Consider the following 20837-nt stretch of genomic DNA (forward strand, 5'->3'; position numbering starts at 1 on the left):
TTGCTCCTCAGGTCTTCATTACTTAATTACTGAAGTAATTATCAGGATAAGAAGCCAAATCCCCTGTTCATTCCAGGTCTTAGTCAGTTGCTAATTGAAAATATGTATAAAACCTTTAGGAACATGGACCTCCAGGACTGGAATTGCCAATCCCTGTCTTTGAGTATAAGCGCCTGAAGAGTCGCACAAATCCAGAGAGAGATGCACCTCCAATCAAAAGGTTTTTATTACAAGCAGCTGCAAGGAAGAGACAATCTCAAGAACCGTTTTAGAGAAGTTACAAACTACAGGCACTTTTATGCAGACCAGACAGGAGAGAAAAATAACAGGCCCACACATCTGTCCTATGAGTGGAAGTTTGGTTTCTGCCTGACAACTGCTCAGGAAGACACATATATGACTAAACCGGGGAGAATTAAGGCATATGTAATGTTTAATATAACGGGGGTTTGTACGATGTATCAAACCCAAATTGCTGGTGAAAACTGGTTCTTATAAGACTGTGTTCTTCTAGGTTTCAGGGTTGAACTATAGCACAGTACCATAGCAAAGTGAGACAGGGACCTTCTTACACAGACACAGGGAAAGAAATGCAGTTCTTCAGCGCCTATAGTTGTTGTAACTATCTGTTTTCTATATATTTACTGCATAAAATATTAGACATAAGATATACATTATACATTGTGCTGAATATGCCCACACTGGGATTTGGAATGTATTAATAAAATAACCTACTGCCAACTACTGAAGTGACATAGAGCAGCCATTCATGGGAAGATGATTTATAACAATGGCACAACAGTGCCAGATTGTGTAGACCAGGTGCTGAATGCCAAGTACTCAAGTAAAAAAAATCTGTTTATTGGGACACTTTAATAGGTGATCTGCATCTCCAGGCTAAAAGCTACCGATATTGCCATATAATATACATTTTAACTGTGTTACACTTACAATTTATAATAACATGTCTAATTACTAGAGATATCAAGGGATGCATGTATATTTTTGGGATATGTACCAAAAATATAAAAATGTACCATAGCTAGGCATTCATGCTCCAGGGTCAGCACAACCTATCATCTCAAGCAATGCAAATAAAATGTCTACATTTTATTGGCAGGGTCACCTTTACAATGTGGGAACCAGCTGCCTTCTAGGTAAGAGGAAAACATGGACTAGTCATCTTTGACACAAGAGCACTGTTGACAGACCCTGGCTGTGGGAGAGCCAGTTGTCTTTGTGACTGGAAAAACAAGATTAGCCTGAAGCACATTTGCCTGCTAAAAGCAATTCTGTGGTATACTATTAAAAAACAACATAATTTACCATTTCTTTAGGCCTGATTAAGTCCAAGTATAACCTTGACACTCAATCAAAACACTCAGTTTGCTTTATTCGAATAAATTCAAATTAGTTACTAATTATAGTCAGTAATTTGACTTTTTTTCTATCTATCTATCTATCTATCTATCTATCTATCTATCTATCTATCTATCTATCTATCTATCTATCCCTTTATTTCTAATATTCAAATTCAATATTATTTCTTAGAATGTTTAAATAAATGTATTACAAGGATTTTATATACATTGTTCCACAAATTATGTGGTCCTACTAGTAAACTGAAACATTTAAATTATTTAGTTACACATTCTAAGAAATAATATTGAATACGAGTTATTATTAATAAAGGGATACTTTACTAAATAAATGTCTGTTGGTCACGTAACACGTCGCACCCTAGTTATAATATTTAGTAAGGAAGCAAAATGTATCCTTCATATTTTATAATAATTGATGGGAAAGGTAATCTAAATGTAGTTCACATATAATGACTGCATATATTACATTCTTAATTTGGCCAACAGCTCAGACTACCAGGGCTCAGTTTGGTGATATATTGGATTCTGAGAACTCCCACCACCTTGGTTGGAATTTAATACAGAGAACAAATAAAACAGCAAGTTAAGGTGACTGTAGAAGTTGTGAAATGCGCTATTGCTTGTTATTGACACAGCTGATTTAAAATATAAAGCTCTGTGTCTAACAATAATTAAGTCAATGTTGATGATGTTCCACACTAGTGATTGTTTTGCTTTCAGATGTCTTGATTAAAGAGTACAAAATAAAACACATACACACACAAACATATCCCTCTTGCCCCTTAACCCTAAAAAAGGATAAGATTAGTCATGATAAATATTTCAAACCCAAACTTTCACAGCCTCTAAAACTGACCTATCACCTCACATGAAACACAAACACATAGCCTAATAAACACATCTATAAGGACTTCCTCATAGAATTCCTAACAGGCTTCAGTCAAGAAAGGTCTGCTATGTTCTCTTAATCATTCATATTTCATCTGAAGCTACCACACAATTAACACAACTGGGGGTAACAATGCGGAGTAATGTTTAGAGCTCTGGACCAGAAGATTGTAGGGTCAAATTCCAGGAGACAGATGTAGAAACCTTCAGCAAAATATGTCATCCATATTGGTCCACTAACAACCCATGTTTCTTAGATAGAAATGCCAGGGAAGTAAATTAATAAGTACAGTGAAGATATTCAAATTGTATATCTACTTCAGTGGTCTGAATCAGGTCTGAAGACCATCTGATTGATCAGTTAGAGTAAAGACACATAAATCAACAGTTTGGTAATGTTTGCAAAAGTACAAAATACAATAGTAAAAGTCACAGGAACTAAGCCTTTCAATAGTGCATTATCTTCTGTGACATTGTTGTGTCTTGAAAGCTAATACGATTTTAGGTTCAAGTATTCAGTTTAAAGGTCAATAGCAGAGATTTCACTAATCCATGTAACATGTCGGAGTGTAAATTTCTTATGGTTCAACGAAAAAAAGCCAACAGAGTGCTGTGGGAGCAGTTAAGTGAATGTATCATAATTATGAAGAAAGCTTGCAGTCTGTTGCTAGGTTATCCCAAACTTTACAAACAGAGCTGGATCTGCAGGGAATCCTCAACCTTGACACAAATATGTTCCATTTAGAAACACATTGTATTTGTATCTTTATTTCTTACTTCTTATTTTTTACTTCAGACACATAGAAAAAAAATTTAAGCTATCGTAAATTATATTATTGCAGCTTTTTTTGTTATACTGAACCAAGCCCTTTCAGTTTTTCAGTATAAGAAAAAGACATGCCAAAGACAGGCACATAATATCACGAAGAGTCAAAGGAAAATAAGCTTTTATTTTGAGCAATCATAGCATTTTCTTTTAGGGTGTTTCTACAGTAACTGACACAACATTTAGTGCATTTCAGCATTTTCTCTGATGGCCAAACTTAAACTCCGTAGCACACATCTTTAAGTACTTATACCAGGCCTAAAGCAACAACGACACGTTTTCTGTTGCAAGCACATTATACCTTCAGAAATTCAAAAACGTAACTAGCTATATTACAAGATGAAAGACCGAAAACATCACCTATTTTACTGTGCAGTGCATAACAAGGAATATAAAAATATAAAAAATATGTTAAATTCAGAAGTGATGAATACAGACACACACACAAAAATAAGACAAGTGCTGGTCCAGCCAAAGGCAAAACAAACCATCATCGAAGAGTCAGAAAATGTAATGAAATTAGTGGCTGTAAGGATTTATTATAGCTAAAAGCAAATATGAATATGCAACAGGATTCTAACAGCATTAAAAAAAATACATACTTTGAAAAGCTTAAATAATATTTTGTCCACCATGATATTATTAGGATAATATTGAAAGACACTGTTACACAAAAATATATTCATTTAGGTTGTCATTAGAATTCATGGAAACTTTATATAATGCTGCTTGTGTATGTTATTCTCAAAGGAGCATGTCAAAATAAGTATTCTAGGAACGACTGCTCCAGAAATATGTTGGGGTTTAAGATCACTTAATCATCAAATAAGTACAATATTTTCCACCTGATCAAGCTTAGTTCTTGCTAATGCACGTAAAACAACCAGAGCTAAAGCTATCCATGGAGATCAAAGGATAATGTACCAGGATTATAGTTTGTTTCTTGGGGAACTGTCCTGTGTGCTTCATGGTGAGCAGGGAGAATGTTTTTGAAGTTTTTTTCCCAGCATTTTGCACAATGGCCTGGATTCCAGAGAAGCCTTCCAGATACTTTAAAACCCCAGCGTGCACATCTTGACCCACCTAAGGAGCTACATAAATGTCTTGGCATTCCTCAAAAGGCTGCTTTTTCTGTATTAAAAATGGGGGGGGGGGAACAAAATTTCCTAAATGTTTAATGATTCTCTGCAAATTATTAATATACCAAGATTACAAAACTGTACAGTGTCTATTACTTAATCATAATACTTAAACATGTAGATCTATGCAAAGCCAAAATCACATTTAAGTCACAGTTGCCATCAGCATGCCAGTCCAATCTTAGCCTACTTTGGTCGCAGGTTCACAGCTTCCAAAACACCATGTAATCAATCCTAACCCACACACATACAGAACCTAGTGCAAAAAGTAAACCTTATTACATTTTTCAGTATAGGTTTTATTTCTTATTTTATGTATAAAACCTGCATACAATTATTGTTTTCAAAATGCAGGCTTAAGAGAAGTACAGTAAAAAATAAATTTGCGTGCTGATCCTAAAAATCAAGCAACTCTGCTTTACCTGTATCTGTTTTTTTAGTTTTGTAATTAACCTGTTTCACATCTCAGCTGTAACTTCATGCTGTTATACTGAAAAGCTAACAACTAGCTGATGGGAAAGATTGCAAATTCACATGGAATGGAGCATTGTGGGAAACATTGACACTATCATAATCCCACTACTGCCAGCTACATAACACCTTAACAGGAGATGGGAGCATTATTTATATACCTCAGCAGAACTCTCTTTACAACAAAAGATCTGCCTGTCTGAAGACCAGCATGTATTTTCCTCCACGTTTTTCAGTCTCTGTCCAGCTTTATGTCAAGCAAAAGCTTTATATACACATGAACCGTTGACCGTAAAATGGGAATATGCAGCAAAAACACGGTACCCCTCCAAGGGGGTGATAGCTACACCAACTCTATGCATTTCATGGCCTCGGCATGGTGTATATAAGTTTTTATATGCAGAAATGCATCAATGACATCGCTCCCAATCATTCATGCATTTCTCTGTCTGTCTAAAATAAATAAGAAATCAATAACTCGGACTACAAAATTGAAAGCCTTATCTCCACCTTAGTATGTCTTTCGAGACAGACAATATACAACATAAAAGGGTTACGGGGAAAAGAAAACAAAGAAGGAAGACAGGAAACAAAATAGAAATATATGCACCATGGCATCAGTTTGGGACCGAAAATGCACAAAGTTAAAGGTACTGGGGGTGGAAACCAACCTTGGCGAAATATCGCATCCTTGCTGCATAAAGGCCCCCAGGGAGAACCAGAGACTGTTAAAAATCCCAAACTCGTTAGTTTGCTCCTGATTCTGCTGCTGTTGCTGTTGGGGCGTTTGCTGCTGCTGCTGCTGCTCTTGCCCGTCCTCAAAGTCCTCCGCGTGCCACTCGTACGGGCTGAAACGGCTCACCAAAAACAGGACGACACTGACTCCAATGTAGGCAAATACAATACACATCCAGATCTCATAGGCCAAGGGATCCAGGAACGAAAATACTCCGGGTTTGGATTTCTGAGGCTTTTTGATCATGATGGAAATGCCCAGGCTCATGAAAGGTTTGGAGAAATCGATAACCTCTTCCCGTACTAATGTAATTGTGAGGGGTGCCACAGCAACATCCGCTTTCTGAAGGACAGAATGAAATTGGAACGCTTAGTTAAATCATAAACATAAACAAATACCAGTATAACGCACAGTAAATATAAAGATTTTAATTTCTTAATCCACGTTCATGAAACCTGTCATCGACAAAGGCTTCTGAGGTTGTCTAGAATCCGACAACTTTTTGGTAAAAGGAGAAAACAGGGTTCAGGATCGACACGGGATTGTAAATGTGGATACGTATGCAGAATATACTTTCCCGTCCCCTGATAGATCCAGTTACTGTAAAAAGTATTATTTAAGCTTGACAGGAAAATATATCTCACAGCCTCTCAAAGGAATACAAAGGTCTTCTTGACACGGCAAAGTAATCATATTGTCTGTTGCAGTGCACAGTTTGACCGCATAACTATACAGCCATGCTGTCTGATACCCAAAAAACACTTCTCCTCTTTCCAAGGTGTCAAATAACTCCTGACCTAGAAATCATTAGTCTTCTTTTTCCTCTGACCCTCCATGAAGTGCTTGTATGATAAGTGCTTGAAAATAAGACGTATGGAGAGGTTAATAGATTCTTGTTCCCATCGGCCTCCTCTCACATACTGCTCTCTTGTAGCTTGTGTGCATATTCTGCCGATTTGTTGCACATTTCAACAAGCATTTTCTTTCTGATTGTTCTTATTATTTGTATTGGTTATGTTCGTAGTAGTTAGAGTAGTAGTAGCAGTAGAAATAGCAATGTCTTTCTGGTTAATATTTTATTCTATTAAATCAGAATGAATTACTACTTTAAATATAACAGATCAATTGAAAATGCGATAAAACAATGTGTGAAGGTAATCCATCACCATAGGAGAGTTTGTCCAGTTTAACAAAAATACATATGTGGTATCCATACTAATGACCTGGGCTGGGATTAAATCAAAACTTTGACCCACCCGCTAATAGAAAACTACAGAACTGTACTCAGTTGCGGTTTCATTTTTAGTAAGATGCCACTTTCTTCTAATCATAAATGTAACCGCTATGATGAACATGTTTGTAGTTTGCTATTAGCGGGTGGGTCAAAGTTTTGATTTAATCCAGCCCCTGGTTTATATGAATGTAGAGATTAAATCAATGTTTTACATTATTTACCAAATAAATACCAAATACATTTATACCATAACTAATAAATACAAACTGAATCCCAATGGCAGCAGAGTGAGTCAGTATTTATTCTATTCCTCGCTGGAATGCATAATAAATCAGAGTTATCCAAAAATAAGATTCAGTTACTGAAAATAATTGGGTGACGTAGATGTAGTTCTAAAATAAGCAAACATTGTAAATGCAATATTATAAACATTTAAAATATATATCTTAGTTCAGAAACTGCATTTCATTAATGACCAAAACAAATTCAGCACAATCTGCACATAATCCTCTCTATTATCATAGAACCCTAATTTACGTTTTTATTACCCATATTTTACTGTATTGGAGATAATTACTTAAATTATGTGCATACAATGGATACAATTTAGATTGAATTGCTTTATTAAGGTAATTTAATAGATGGAAGATAGCAAATTACTAGGAAGAAATGGCACGCTCTATTTCGCAGAAAGCAATCAAAAATAGAAAGGAATTAATTTAATATTGTTAGCAGTATTCTTTCTCTCCACATATAAATAATCCTTCCTTACACTCTGCTCCTGTATCACACTACAGATATTCTATATATTTTTGTTTATATATATATATATATATATATACACTCACCTAAAGGATTATTAGGAACACCATACTAATACTGTGTTTGACCCCCTTTCACCTTCAGAACTGCCTTAATTCTACGTGGCATTGATTCAACAAGGTACTGAAAGCATTCTTTAGAAACGTGGGCCCATATTGATAGGATAGCATCTTGCAGTTGATGGAGATTTGTGGGATGCACATCCAGGGCATGAATCTCCCGTTCCACCACATCCCAAAGATGCTCTATTGGGTTGAGATCTGGTGACTGTGGGGGCCAGTTTAGTACAGTGAACTCAATGTCATGTTCAAGAAACCAATTTGAAATGATTCGACCTTTGTGACATGGTGCATTATCCTGCTGGAAGTAGCCATCAGAGGATGGGTACATGGTGGTCATAAAGGGATGGACATGGTCAGAAACAATGCTCAGGTAGGCCGTGGCATTTAAACGATGCCCAATTGGCACTAAGGGGCCTAAAGTGTGCCAAGAAAACATCCCCCACACCATTACACCACCACCACCAGCCTGCACAGTGGTAACAAGGCATGATGGATCCATGTTCTCATTCTGTTTACGCCAAATTCTGACTCTACCATCTGAATGTCTCAACAGAAATCGAGACTCATCAGACCAGGCAACATTTTTCCAGTCTTCAACTGTCCAATTTCGGTGAGCTTGTGCAAATTGTAGCCTCTTTTTCCTATTTGTAGTGGAGATGAGTGGTACCCGGTGGGGTCTTCTGCTGTTGTAGCCCATCCGCCTCAAGGTTGTACGTGTTGTGGCTTCACAAATGCTTTGCTGCATACCTCGGTTGTAACGAGTGGTTATTTCAGTCAAAGTTGCTCTTCTATCAGCTTGAATCAGTCGGCCCATTCTCCTCTGACCTCTAGCATCAACAAGGCATTTTCGCCCACAGGACTGCCGCATACTGGATGTTTTTCCCTTTTCACACCATTCTTTGTAAACCCTAGAAATGGTTGTGCGTGAAAATCCCAGTTTGAGCAGGTTGTGAAATACTCAGACCGGCCCGTCTGGCACCAACAACCATGCCACGCTCAAAATTGCTTAAATCACCTTTCTTTCCCATTCAGACATTCAGTTTGGAGTTCAGGAGATTGTCTTGACCAGGACCACACCCCTAAATGCATTGAAGCAACTGCCATGTGATTGGTTGGTTAGATAATTGCATTAATGAGAAATTGAACAGGTGTTCCTAATAATCCTTTAGGTGAGTGTATATATATATATATATATATATATATATATATATATATATATATATAATTGCTTTAGTTTTGTTAACAATTTACCTATTGTTAGTCTGAGTATTTTTATAGGACATCTTGAAGTGAATTATACATTCAGCAAAACAATTCAAATAGATGTATCAGTGGTGAAAAAGAAAAAATGAAGATGGAGATCGATAAAGTGATATAAAACAGCCAAAACTCATTATTAAAATCAAATACATAAATAAAGCAATGAAGGTCATACCAAGTTTCATCATTTTATACTTATTAAGAAAATTATATGAAAAATTATGTGGTAATCTATACACGTATACACTTAAACCACAAGGGCTGAGATTTGATTACAAATGAAAGAAAATACTTACACCATAGACTAGCTCTCCCACCATACCATTCCACATTTTTGAGTCTGGGTCTCTGGCTCCATATTTCCCATCTGACACAATCTCCAGTTTGTACCTGTAACCCACGTGTTTTGCAATTTCTGCTGCCAGTTCCACACAGTAGCCTTCATACTTCTCATTGCCTGTTAGCTGGTCATGGTTTTTCTTCAGCATCACATAAGGTGATTCCTAAATTAGAAGGAGAAACACAGACACGATACAAGACATTTTAATAGAATTGTGGGTCAGACATTTTAGTCTTCCATAATATATCACAATCCTTTTTAAGGCCACACACTATTAGCTGCTACAAGACAAAATCATTTATATCTCGACATTTGCTTGTCCAGACATAAAGTTCAATGTCAAAATTAAATAATGCACATGCAACTTTTCACACAGGCTTCTATTTGAGTTAGTTTTTCAATCTAAACATTTCTGTGAGATTCATCAGCCTGAGATGTATACTGCAGACACAGCACCTGGAGCCTTGCCACTTTAATCACATTTAATTACACTTTTTTCTTTTTTTTTTTTTACTGTAAGTCTGGTGTGAAACTAAGAAAAACAAAAAAAGGTGTCACGGGATGATAAAAAAGTGAGTAAAAAACAAGTTTACAATCACACTGGTTCTGCTCAATGCTTATTGTAAATTAATATGCTTCGTCTTATGCTTAAGATCCAATCTAACCATGGGAAATTACAAGTAAAATCACAACTGAACTAAAATGACAAATAAATTAAAAAAACATTTAATTGTATAGCAACAGGCTTCATTGCCATTATCACTCAGTTGAAAGACTACTAGGATGTGGCAGAAAAGGTCACAGCTACAGGCAGTCACTGAATATCTTTCCCTGGGCAAGCCAGTTGCAAATGGGATCCCAGTGGTACAATCTGTGAAACATAATGGGGCCTCGGAGAATGCCTGCCATTTCTGTTAGTGCTGGAACACTTCACAGACCATCAGGACTCACTGCAGTTGACCAAGCCCTGGCAACTTTATTTTCCCTTTGCTATGTAACAGATAACAAGGATAGGGGGGTGTCATACACCCTTAAATTATTTGGTATTGGGCTTCAGCTGTGAATCGACATTCAGTAAGTGATATTCTAGTACTGAATGACATACACCATGGGACACAGATTCCTGCAGCTTATTTAAAAGAATCTCTAGACCAAGATGAGGGCTTACACCGCCGTGGTCATGACTGATTCATGGCTGGGACTGTAACTCCCCAGTTGAATCATTTGTGAACAAAATCAGAGCTGCTATCCAGCTGTCCATGTGCAACCCATTCGCTTTCAAATATGATCCTTAAATGCCAGCCAATAGAGATTGCTGGACCACGCAACAGTGATAAATAAACCAGTGTGAGAATTTCAACAGATGAATGAAAGTTGAATGTTTTGAGGTGGTAATCTTCAGAAAAGGACACATTGGGAAAATTGCAAGCCTTGTTATTCATTCCAGGGCTGGGAAGGCAGCTGAGAAGATGGTAGTTTAGGAGCAAATTTGGTTATTTACAATGGATTTTTATTCCTCTTTGTTGTTTTATTTTTAGCCTGCAGGTCATTCTTTTCCTCAAGAAAAGGCTTTTGGCAGAAGCTTGGAGGCACTTTACTACTGTAGACAGATGACTTAATTAAAACAGCAACAAGCACATGCCAGGGTATTGATGATTTAACACTTCTGATCCAGAGTGTGTTAAAAAAACATACACGAATGCTCAATTTCTGCTTGATTAATCTTAGATAACTAGACTCCTGAATTTCAATTAATACAATTAAGTATTTGAAGCATTTACTGGACAACAAAAACTACATTGAGTGTAAGTCTGCTTTTTTGTTTGGATATTTCATCCTGAACTTACTGAAACATATTGGTTACAGTGGGGAATAGATTTAAAACATTATTTATTTCACATTTTTAGAATGACTGTATTTTTTTCTCCTTGAAACCAAGTCCTGAAAATATACCATGTAACTTGAAATTGGACTAAGTTATTGTGTATTTTTCAGAACAAAATGTTTGTTAATACATTGAAATACATAGGACAAGTTTATATAGTTCAATGATGTTAAACCTGATATAACTAATCTAATGCAAATGCTATATAACAACTGTGTACAAGTTACCGAGCAGCATAGCTTTTGATAATTTTTTTCATAGAAAGCTTTCCAGCCCATGAATAGGTTGGAAATTCTCAATATTAAGAGCAATCACATTCATAGGGTCTTAACTGCTTTTAGACACAATGTTTTTTAGTTTTTTAAGCATGGCTGTTTTAATATATACATTTGTAATAAACTGCATAATGGATAAGCCAATAAAACATACCAGAATTGTAGTCACTATATAGGTCCTGTTCTGTAATCCGGTGGTATCGTTTCCTACATGGGAGTAAGTAGCTGTGTTCACATAACTCTCATCTTCGTTCCAGTAACCAACCTGTGGGTGAAAGTAAATAGACCAGTGTGTCAGAGACTTAGAGACTGTATACTTCTCTATATCCTATTTTACTACACTTAATTCTGAAATACTGCTAAAATTTCCAGGATTCAGTTTTAACAAATGGGTATTGTAACTATTCTGGTTACAAATTATGTCTTATATACATAGGCCTTATGTTTCAGTGAAATCTCCACTGTAATTACAGCCAAATTTAGGTGACTATGAGTTGGTTTTACCCTGGCAGAATGCATTATTAACCCCAGAGCAGAGTAGCCTGTTTGATAATGAATGGTTTGAAGCAAGAAAACCAGTTAAATTCATTTTATTAGCATAATTGAGCACTTCTAGGTATATGCCTTTCCTCAGATGTATTTGATTTCAAGGATCGATGCTTTTTTCATTTACAATGCGGAGTTCAACGACAAGAACACAGCTTCACTGGTTACCTTCTTTGGACCATCGGGTCCCAGTTCCAACACACTAACTGTGTAATTAGTCCGCCGTCCTTTCTCATTAAACTGGATATGTCCCGTCATGCCCTCTATTCTAACCTGTAAGGGAACATAAAAAACAGGTTTCATTACTGGGAAAGCTTGAATTATTATCATTAGTTTATTATTTTGTCAGATTAAAAACATAAGCATTACAGCATAATAGTGTATTGGTTTGACAATGTTTTTTGTATAGACATATTTGTACAGCAAGTGTTGTTTTGAATGGCTATACACATATATACTAAAGTTAACTCTTGAAAGACAATGTTTCATTATTATAATTATTATTTTGGTTATCTGTCTCCAGTCATGGTAGATAGCAATTGCTTTGAAGGAATATAGCAGATAAGTATTCCTAGGTATTAAATGACTCACAATTAAATATATTAAATGTGTACAGATTTTTTAAATGTAACTGCATAAATGGCTTACAAAAACTGAATTATTGCATTGCATATATTGTTTATGACAAGACAAAATAGGTAGTTGAATTTTTGAAATGTCACAAGGGGTCAGCAAGACTGTGGGGGGTCTTATAGGAAAAGGCAAAGCTGAAACAAATTAACTTTGCTTCACACTTCAATGTCACTTGTGTGCATGTATTTGGTAGGTTTTTTGGAATATGTAAAGATGTATTTATTCTAAAATAATATGCAGTTTTTTAGGAATGACTCTGCAATTCCCAATACTCTTGTGCTGTATTGTATTGCTTTGCTGTGCATGCATTGCAGTATCCTTAGGCAATTCTTCAGTCATCATTTGTCACATTTCCATAAATACTGGGATATATATATATATATATATATATATATATATATATATATATATATATCTGTTTGAGAAAAACACCATTCAACACATTTCCACAAAAATATTTAGCAGAAAATTACTATGATAGTAATGGAGAGAGCACAATACTTTCATATTGTCTCTTTTATTTCAAGGAATAATTTATTTTTAAATATGCTTAATTACCCCCCAAAATTAATACTAATTGAGATTAAAAATATATTTGATTTTGATTTTTCAAAATTAAAAATGGCAAAATAATTTTGTATTACATTCATTGTATTTTTTCAGGTAATATATAATCTCAGCCATCTGCCTGCACAACTGAAATGCAATTACTTAAGAAAGGAAAAGACAGCTTGAAGAAAATTGACTGCCATGATTTTCCCATTTCAGTTTCCAATTACAATATTTTGCTACACATATATTATCCATCTTTGGTTCTCATGGAAGATTCAGGCACAGAAATGCATTTTTCAAACAAGTATTAAAAGTGAAATTACTCAGTTGGCAACAAATTAATAAAGACTGCATTATTTCAAGCCTGTCTACCCCCCTCCCAAAGTCAGGAGGTATGTGAAGTTTGTAATCAGTAATCAAAAACAATTTCAGTTAGACAAGAAGATAACAATTTAATGGAACTGCACCAAAAATAATTGATTGACTATAGATTCTATTATTCAGTTCTGGGACAAAAAAGTACCTGCTGCAAAGCTCGCTGAATGTCAATTCCTTGCCCCCATGGAGCAGGCGGGTTGGCCAGACAATCCCCTGCATTTCCTCTTCGAGAAATATCAATCCGCTGTTTTCGTAGATTTTGGAAGGCAGCTGACATCACACTCACACCATCATATGTAAGGGCTCCTGTGTACTGTAACAAAAAAACAAAAATACTAAAATCTCATTACTAGAGAATTTAGGCTTCATTTAGGTTTCCTTAAGATGGTATATTGTAAACGACCATGTACACATAAAGCGTTTGTAGAGTTCAGCTCATACGCTCTTTTATTGTCATCCTATTGTGTATTTCAACCCCCGTCTTCTTCCAAACACAAAATCATTTTGTAACATTAAGACGTACATTTTCACAGCACAAGAAAATACAGCTTCAGTTCAAGCAGAAATGTTTAAATACTTAAATTGGTTTGAGTTTTATCTTCTGATAATTTTCTTTTCTTTTTACATTTCACAGATGAGGGTATCTTGAAATTCTGTGCAAACACCAATTATAATCGTACCATTTGTGTTTTCGAAGTGTACAAAGCATGTGGAGGAATATACAATTTTAGAAAGCAAATAAGGCTATCAGATTATTTTTTTCACTACTGAATAATTTAAATGCAAATATATTGGCCTGTCTACATCTACAGTCACAATTTAATCTTTGCTTTAAACTGTTTGTTTATTTCCAGTTATCTGGAATGATATGACCATGTAGCCTGTATAACTCACTGACTGTATACATAATTGTGTAAAATAAAAAATGTCTTTATCATTATAACCTCTTACTCCTCAATTGTGGTTGTTAAATTATTTTTTTAATGCTGTTGCCAAAGGCAAGGTATTCAAATTGGAAACTAGGTGATGCGTGCTCATAAACAAATATTTGAAAAACACCAACAAAACAAGGAATGATGCCAGTGCTTTTCTTGTCCCATTTTAAGGAGTGACAGAATTCCCTGATAGCCTTTTCTCCATGGCTTTGTTCTGAAAAAGTCATTGAATGTCAACTTGCCTTCAGCATTTTCCTGGGAACTTTTGTGTCTTTGCTATCAAATTCCATCCATTGCTGAATGATTCTGCTGACGTTGTGGTCTGTGTAGTTCACCAATTGAAAGCCAGTTACATTAGCTCCGCCAGTCCTGAAGTCAGTCAAATCAATGTCTAGAAACCCCTGAGAGACAGAAAACCACAGGTTACAAAATGCTACATCTGAAAACAACAGATTATTGTTTGCAACCAAATCCAAACAAACAAAAAAACAGCAGTTACTCATTTTGAAAACTTTGTATAATTAACATATAAACTCACATCCCATGTAATGGACCAATAATTTAAAGGTACTGTTTTGAGTTTCATTCATCTGCAGAAAATTACTGATTTCAGTTACCACCGAAAAGTGAACTAACTGCCAACCACCATCACTGACTGACAATTTATACAAACAGCTGGAATCTTCCATTTTATATGATTCGATTGTAAGCAAGCCAGGTCAATTACTCTCTGTCACCAGATAGTATAAATAACCACAGCTCTGGATTCAGACAGATGCAATATGCATTATGTGAGCAGTACTCACATAAGACCACTTTGGTATTCAACACTGGCAAGACAAATGTGAGGCATTTTGGTAACCTTGTGAACACAACATTTATAAGGTATAAAATAATTAATTACACACAATATGCTAGGGGTAGGGTTAGAGTCTAAAGTTAACTTACACATTTCTTTATAGTTAGGGTAAGCTATCCTATAAACTTAAATAAATTGGCAGAAAAATTGTAAAACTTGAATTTGTGGTGTGTTGGGCTTCATAATATTGTTTGACCTTCAGAAGGGTGTAGGTATGCTATTGGCATAATTCAAAATAGGGAAACATTTGTTTTCTGCAATGCAAGGCAGCATCACAATTAAGAATAAAGGTTCTGAATATTAATTTAGGGTTTAGAGAAATTATTTTTCTTATCTCTATGAATTAAGGATTTTGACATTTCAGATAAATCTCTCCATTAAAATTCTAAAATGTTAAGTTAAATAAGATAAATTAACTCAACTGGATTCGGAATGGGCCTTGTTTGAAAATGTTGGGGTTCAGGCTGCTGATTGACCCTTAATTGGGGAAGGGATGAATTTAATGCTCCTATTTGAGGTAACCTCAATATTTTTTCATCCTTGTATGAAGTAAATGTTTATAAGTTTAATGCTGGTATCTAATCTTTTTATGGAATATAATAAGGTACTCCTACTTAACTTATTTTAAGTACATTAATGGATGTTTAATTTAGCTATGAATTTCTTAAATTTAAATAAATGAGAGGCTGAAACTTTTATGTTTCCCATGTTGACTTTTCAAAAATCATGTGAAATTCATATTACTACCTGAAGGCACACTGGTAGGGAAACAAGCTGCATGAAACCTATTCAATGAAGTAATATCACCTAAAACTAAAAAGCTGTTTAATTATATTAATCCATTTCAGATTCATAATTATTCAATTAGTTCAATTTTACATATTTGAATCTTTTTCTACACCCTAATTATTTTCACATAATCTATTTGAATGCTAAGATGAGAATACACGTGACATAATCAGTTTTTGTTTTCTAGGTAATGTTTGTACAAATACACATTTATGGGGAAACCTGTAAGCATTAATTTCAGCAATTGTTCAAGCAACTCAAAGAACCCCAGGCTACGAAAACTTTTTGTTTGCGTGGGATGCATTACTGTGCCGGGTACAACACCTCCACAGCAATATAATTGTAGTTAATCCCCTGAAGCTTTACAGAATCAATAACAGTGTCAGATCTGCTTTTCTATGAGGAAAGCAAAAAAACAAAGACAAATGTTATTCGTATAATATAACAGCAAAACCTTGTCTCTTTCCATAGCAGCAGGAATAGAGCGCATTTCTGAGACTGAAATAGAATTGTGGAAATAACAAATGAATGCAGTATATCAGACTTCCGCACAAAGAGAGAGAGAGAGAGAGAGAGAGAGAGAGAGAGAGAAATCAAAGGCCTGGTTCTGCTCATCAAAAATTAAAGGTAAACCCCTTACAATAAAGCTTACAGACGGATGAATGTGATTTAGCTACGGCCAAGAACATTTTGTTAATGTATGTTCATAGTGCAATTACCAATGTAATAATGATACTTCCTGCTGCTTACGTCACATAATGCATTTATGGTGTAGCTAACAAACATGCACATTTTGTTAATGGCTTTAAATGTTCTCCAGAGGGTAGCATTTCCACATTGTAAGAAAGTTTTCAAAAGCACAATAATGTTTTGCCGCTTTGATTGGAATAATAGTTTTAATTGCTTTAGAAGTGATAAATCCATCTATCCTAAATATTTGCCACTCATATTTAGATGTAATAATGGTTAAACAGCAGTGATATATTCCATTACTGGGCAAATATCATATAAAATTTAGCAGGCCTCTATATAATGCTTCAAAATGCTAGTGCTTTGCATTCTAATGAATCCCGGTGAGTTCTTACTAGCCTAAAGCGAAGATGTGTTGCTAAATTTGAGATCTGCACAGCCAGGGGTGTAAGTAGATTATTCCCCACTGCTGCTCACTCATCAATAGGCAATGGCAGACTAATGATCCTGTTTCAATCATCACCCCACACAGTCTCCGTAGGGCTCACTGTATAGTGAACTCACAGGGATTTGTGAGAAACTTGACGTGGGAGTGAGGTTGTGAGATAAACAAGAATATTTTTTAACAATTTAAAAGTTAACCAGCTGTTTCAAAGTATTTCAGTTTATTCTCTAGGCATCTAAGATTCCAGGTCAGCTTTTTATTCTTCTCGTTTTTTCCAGGAACATTGCTGATCAATATTTTTCAACCCTGCCAGGTATATTTACTATTTATTTCCTACTCACCTGGGCCTTATGGCTACAATACAAATTGTAAAAGGTGCAGATTGGACTTTGATAAGAGAATAATGTTCCTACTACAAACAGGTTGCATTCAAATTTAGAACAGTGTGTCTCTTATGGAAAACCTGCTTGCTTCACAATGAGCAAATTAGGAAAATATAGCTGTACTTGTATAATCCTTTAAGAGAGGAGTAGGAAACTATCTCTCTCAATAGATAGATAGATAGATAGACAGATAAAATGTGTATATAGAAAGACAGATATCTACATAGATAACTTTGGTTATAATATAATGCCTTTGGTTTACCCAGCCTAACCTTGCATTAACTGTAAAAGGCTTTATTATAAAGTGTACTTTTTAGACTTTGTAGTACATACACATTGAGAGGTACCCTAGAAATGGGCTTCTGTATGTAATTTAAATTTGTTATACTGCAGCAAATGCCACGTAAAACTAGACTGTACTCTGTCTTACTGCGTCTTAATGTCCGTTCCTATCCTTCATACTGGCAATCACAGCCAGGGACAGCTTTCTCTAAATTGAAGGCTCCAGCAGCTGGTTCTGCAAAAGGTTTAATAATGCATTGCTGCACATGATGTATTTTCACTCTCAAACACTTATATGGGTTTTACAATAGATCCCCAAACAGAAAAAAAAGCCATTTCTTTAATCATGTCAAAAGGACCAATATTTCCTGTTACCTTGGTAGCTTGTGAAAGGACTTGCAATCTGGAGCAGCAAAAGCTCAACAACAACAGCCCAACAGTGTCTTAAAGCTCAGTGTTGCATAACCGCTGCTGACATCACTGTGTGAGTTAGCCAGAGAGAGGAGGATGAAACAGTACTCCCAACATGGCAAGCAGTTCCTCAGTTGTGCCTGAGCTCACAATTTGAGAGTGTCCGCACTGCCAAACTTCTAAGCACAACTCCGGCACCTCCTTGTGACATGAAAAATGTAGCGCATGTTTACAATCAAAAATAATCGTGAAGACGGTAACTGTTTTGACTCCTGGATGAAATTTCTGCAAGATTTCACACTTGGTGCTCTGGTTCCACTGCTATCCCTCGTACATCTGCCCTCACACATTCATATTGAGTTCTGGCACCTCGTCATTTACAAATTATATTACATATTGAAACCTGATTGAACCTGTGCTTACTGACACTGCATTCTCTCACGTCTGACTCAATGTTTTACAAACTTTGAACATTTGTAATAAATTACTATAATTAAATGAAGATTTATAAGAATTTAATAAAGATCATGTATTCAAATAAACACTGAATAGCATTTTTTCAGTTGTGATAATAATAACAACAATAATAATAATCTGCCATGGATCAGCTATACTGTATTTAAAATATATATACTGGGACTTTCCTTTCAATGTACAAGGACATTATATATGGGGTTTCTCCTCTGTTTGGTTAGGACCAAGATACACACACATAATATGTGTACACTAGTAATATAGGGCCCAAGAGCCTTGAATGTGAGATAGAAAGGAAGATTGAAATGAGGATCATTAACCACAGCTGATCAATAGAAACTTGTCTTGGAGTGAGGCCGTCAATATATTATTGACTTGAGACACAGCTTGCTTATTCTTTTGGACCTACCTTGTATTCAGATCAATATTCCCAGCGATAAATGAATGTTGAGGAATGGATGTTAAAATGAATTGTTTCTTCACTTAAAAGAATCCTTCATTTATTAACTAGACATATGGAAGGGGACATCTTTACTTTGCAAAATAATGTCTCCACTCATCAAAGAGGCCATGTGAAGGCAAAGGCAAAACATCATGTTTTACCTGCATATTGCAACAAAACATACATATATGTAGGTCATTTTAGAATGTTTGACAAGCAAAAGATTATTGTTAAAAATGTTGAACAGTCAAAACATTGTAAATGGAAGAATATCAAGAAAATACAAACTTCTGACATAAATGTTGATAATTTATACTGTCATGGCATGTTTTCTTTACAAGCAGTCTTGTTAATGGGCCTGAAGTACAGAAAAGGTGAAAGGTGATCTTCTGAGAGTTTGGGATTTAAGTTCCTCTTAGCAAAAAAAGACAGAATCCAGTCACCTGTAGCACTCATACTAGAAATCATAGGAATCATATGTTGTTAATGGACTCCTACCTAGTTCTGACAGCTTTTACATTTCCAGTACAAAAAGGCAATGATTGCTCAGACTTCTACAGCACCATGTTAACTCACCCCCGGGAGTTATGCTGGAGAAAAGGCACCGTTTTTCAACAGCAAAATCAGGACCTTGCATTCCCTGCACTCACGATATCCTGAAGACCAGTGTAAAACCAAGGTAATAAATGGCAAATCTGCATAAGTGTCTCAAGTTCAAGTTCTATAAGTAAAATTCTTTAGTATATATCTTACATTATCTATATTTACCCATAAGTAATGAGAACATTTGCTTAGCTTAATAATGATCACCCAACAAGTAAAGAGCAAGAAATAAATAAAGAAATAAACAAAATACTCTGGTACTCAGTGTGCTAACCCAAAATGCATAGCAATAGCTTACAATCTACATAATGGCTCTGACCCTGAGAGAGAGAGAAAAAGAGAGATAAAATATGCTTGACTCAAAATTACAGCAAAACTATATTAATGCTTTTGTAATACAGAGGATTTCTCTCAAAAAGAAATGGCAGCACACTGTTTCAAACATTGTTTGAAGATTGGCAGGTGACAAGAGTCACGCTGATTTACCAAATACACAAGAACAGCTGGCCTTCTTTGGACCAGGGAAGTGTCTTCCGATCACCAGGAAACTGCTTTGCCCTTCCAATTTATATTATGTAATTCTGACACAGACACACACATACTATAGAATGCACTGTAATCCAGATTGGGGGATGTACTCTGTTAATCAGATTTTAAATAAAAGGAACTTTTGCAAGAATAAGCATTTAAAACATTTCAGTGTAGCAGTGCCATGGAGAGCAAATTAAAATTCAGTAGCTCAGCAGGTAATATGTCTAAATCTTGTATCACAAAAAAAACAAAAAGGAACTGTGGAGACATACAAAGAAGATGGATTAGCTGCTGTACATTAAATAATGCCTCTATTGTTTGCATGATTGCCACAAAATGCTGCTTCTAAATTACTCTAGTTACCCCCCGACTCCCCTCCCCACATAAAATATAATCACAGTAGTAGGGCATCTTTTTTTTGGATGTGCCTCCAAATTGTGGTTCAGAGTTATTGATCTCTTAAGAATGGCAATCCTCTGATTAAAATAAGTTTAACCTGCTGCTTTCTACATTAATTCCGAAGGGTTGTAAAGGAACAATGTGCTACAGAATGAGTTAAAACAA

At 35.5% G+C, this 20837-nt stretch overlaps 1 protein-coding gene across 5 annotated transcripts in view; it reads right to left on the reverse strand.

Moving 5' to 3' along the window:
• The window catches only part of LOC136763097 (glutamate receptor 1), a 71709-nt gene that overhangs the window by 20824 nt on the left and 30048 nt on the right, over nt 1–20837 (reverse strand). For all 5 annotated transcript variants that reach the window (XR_010820956.1, XM_066716824.1, XM_066716823.1 and 2 more), the window contains exons 6-11: nt 14607–14765; nt 13575–13742; nt 12035–12139; nt 11475–11585; nt 9117–9323; nt 5378–5784 (exon numbers count right to left, since the gene is read on the reverse strand). Coding sequence is in view for 4 of the 5 variants with exons in the window: in XM_066716824.1 (XP_066572921.1) it covers nt 5378–5784; nt 9117–9323; nt 11475–11585; nt 12035–12139; nt 13575–13742; nt 14607–14765 (1157 nt within the window). In the remaining variant the exon portion in view is untranslated. The remainder of the gene's footprint in view (nt 1–5377; nt 5785–9116; nt 9324–11474; nt 11586–12034; nt 12140–13574; nt 13743–14606; nt 14766–20837) is intronic.

Source organism: Amia ocellicauda, chromosome 11 (genome assembly GCF_036373705.1).
Source record: "Amia ocellicauda isolate fAmiCal2 chromosome 11, fAmiCal2.hap1, whole genome shotgun sequence".
Classification (NCBI taxonomy): Eukaryota; Metazoa; Chordata; class Actinopteri; order Amiiformes; family Amiidae; genus Amia; species Amia ocellicauda.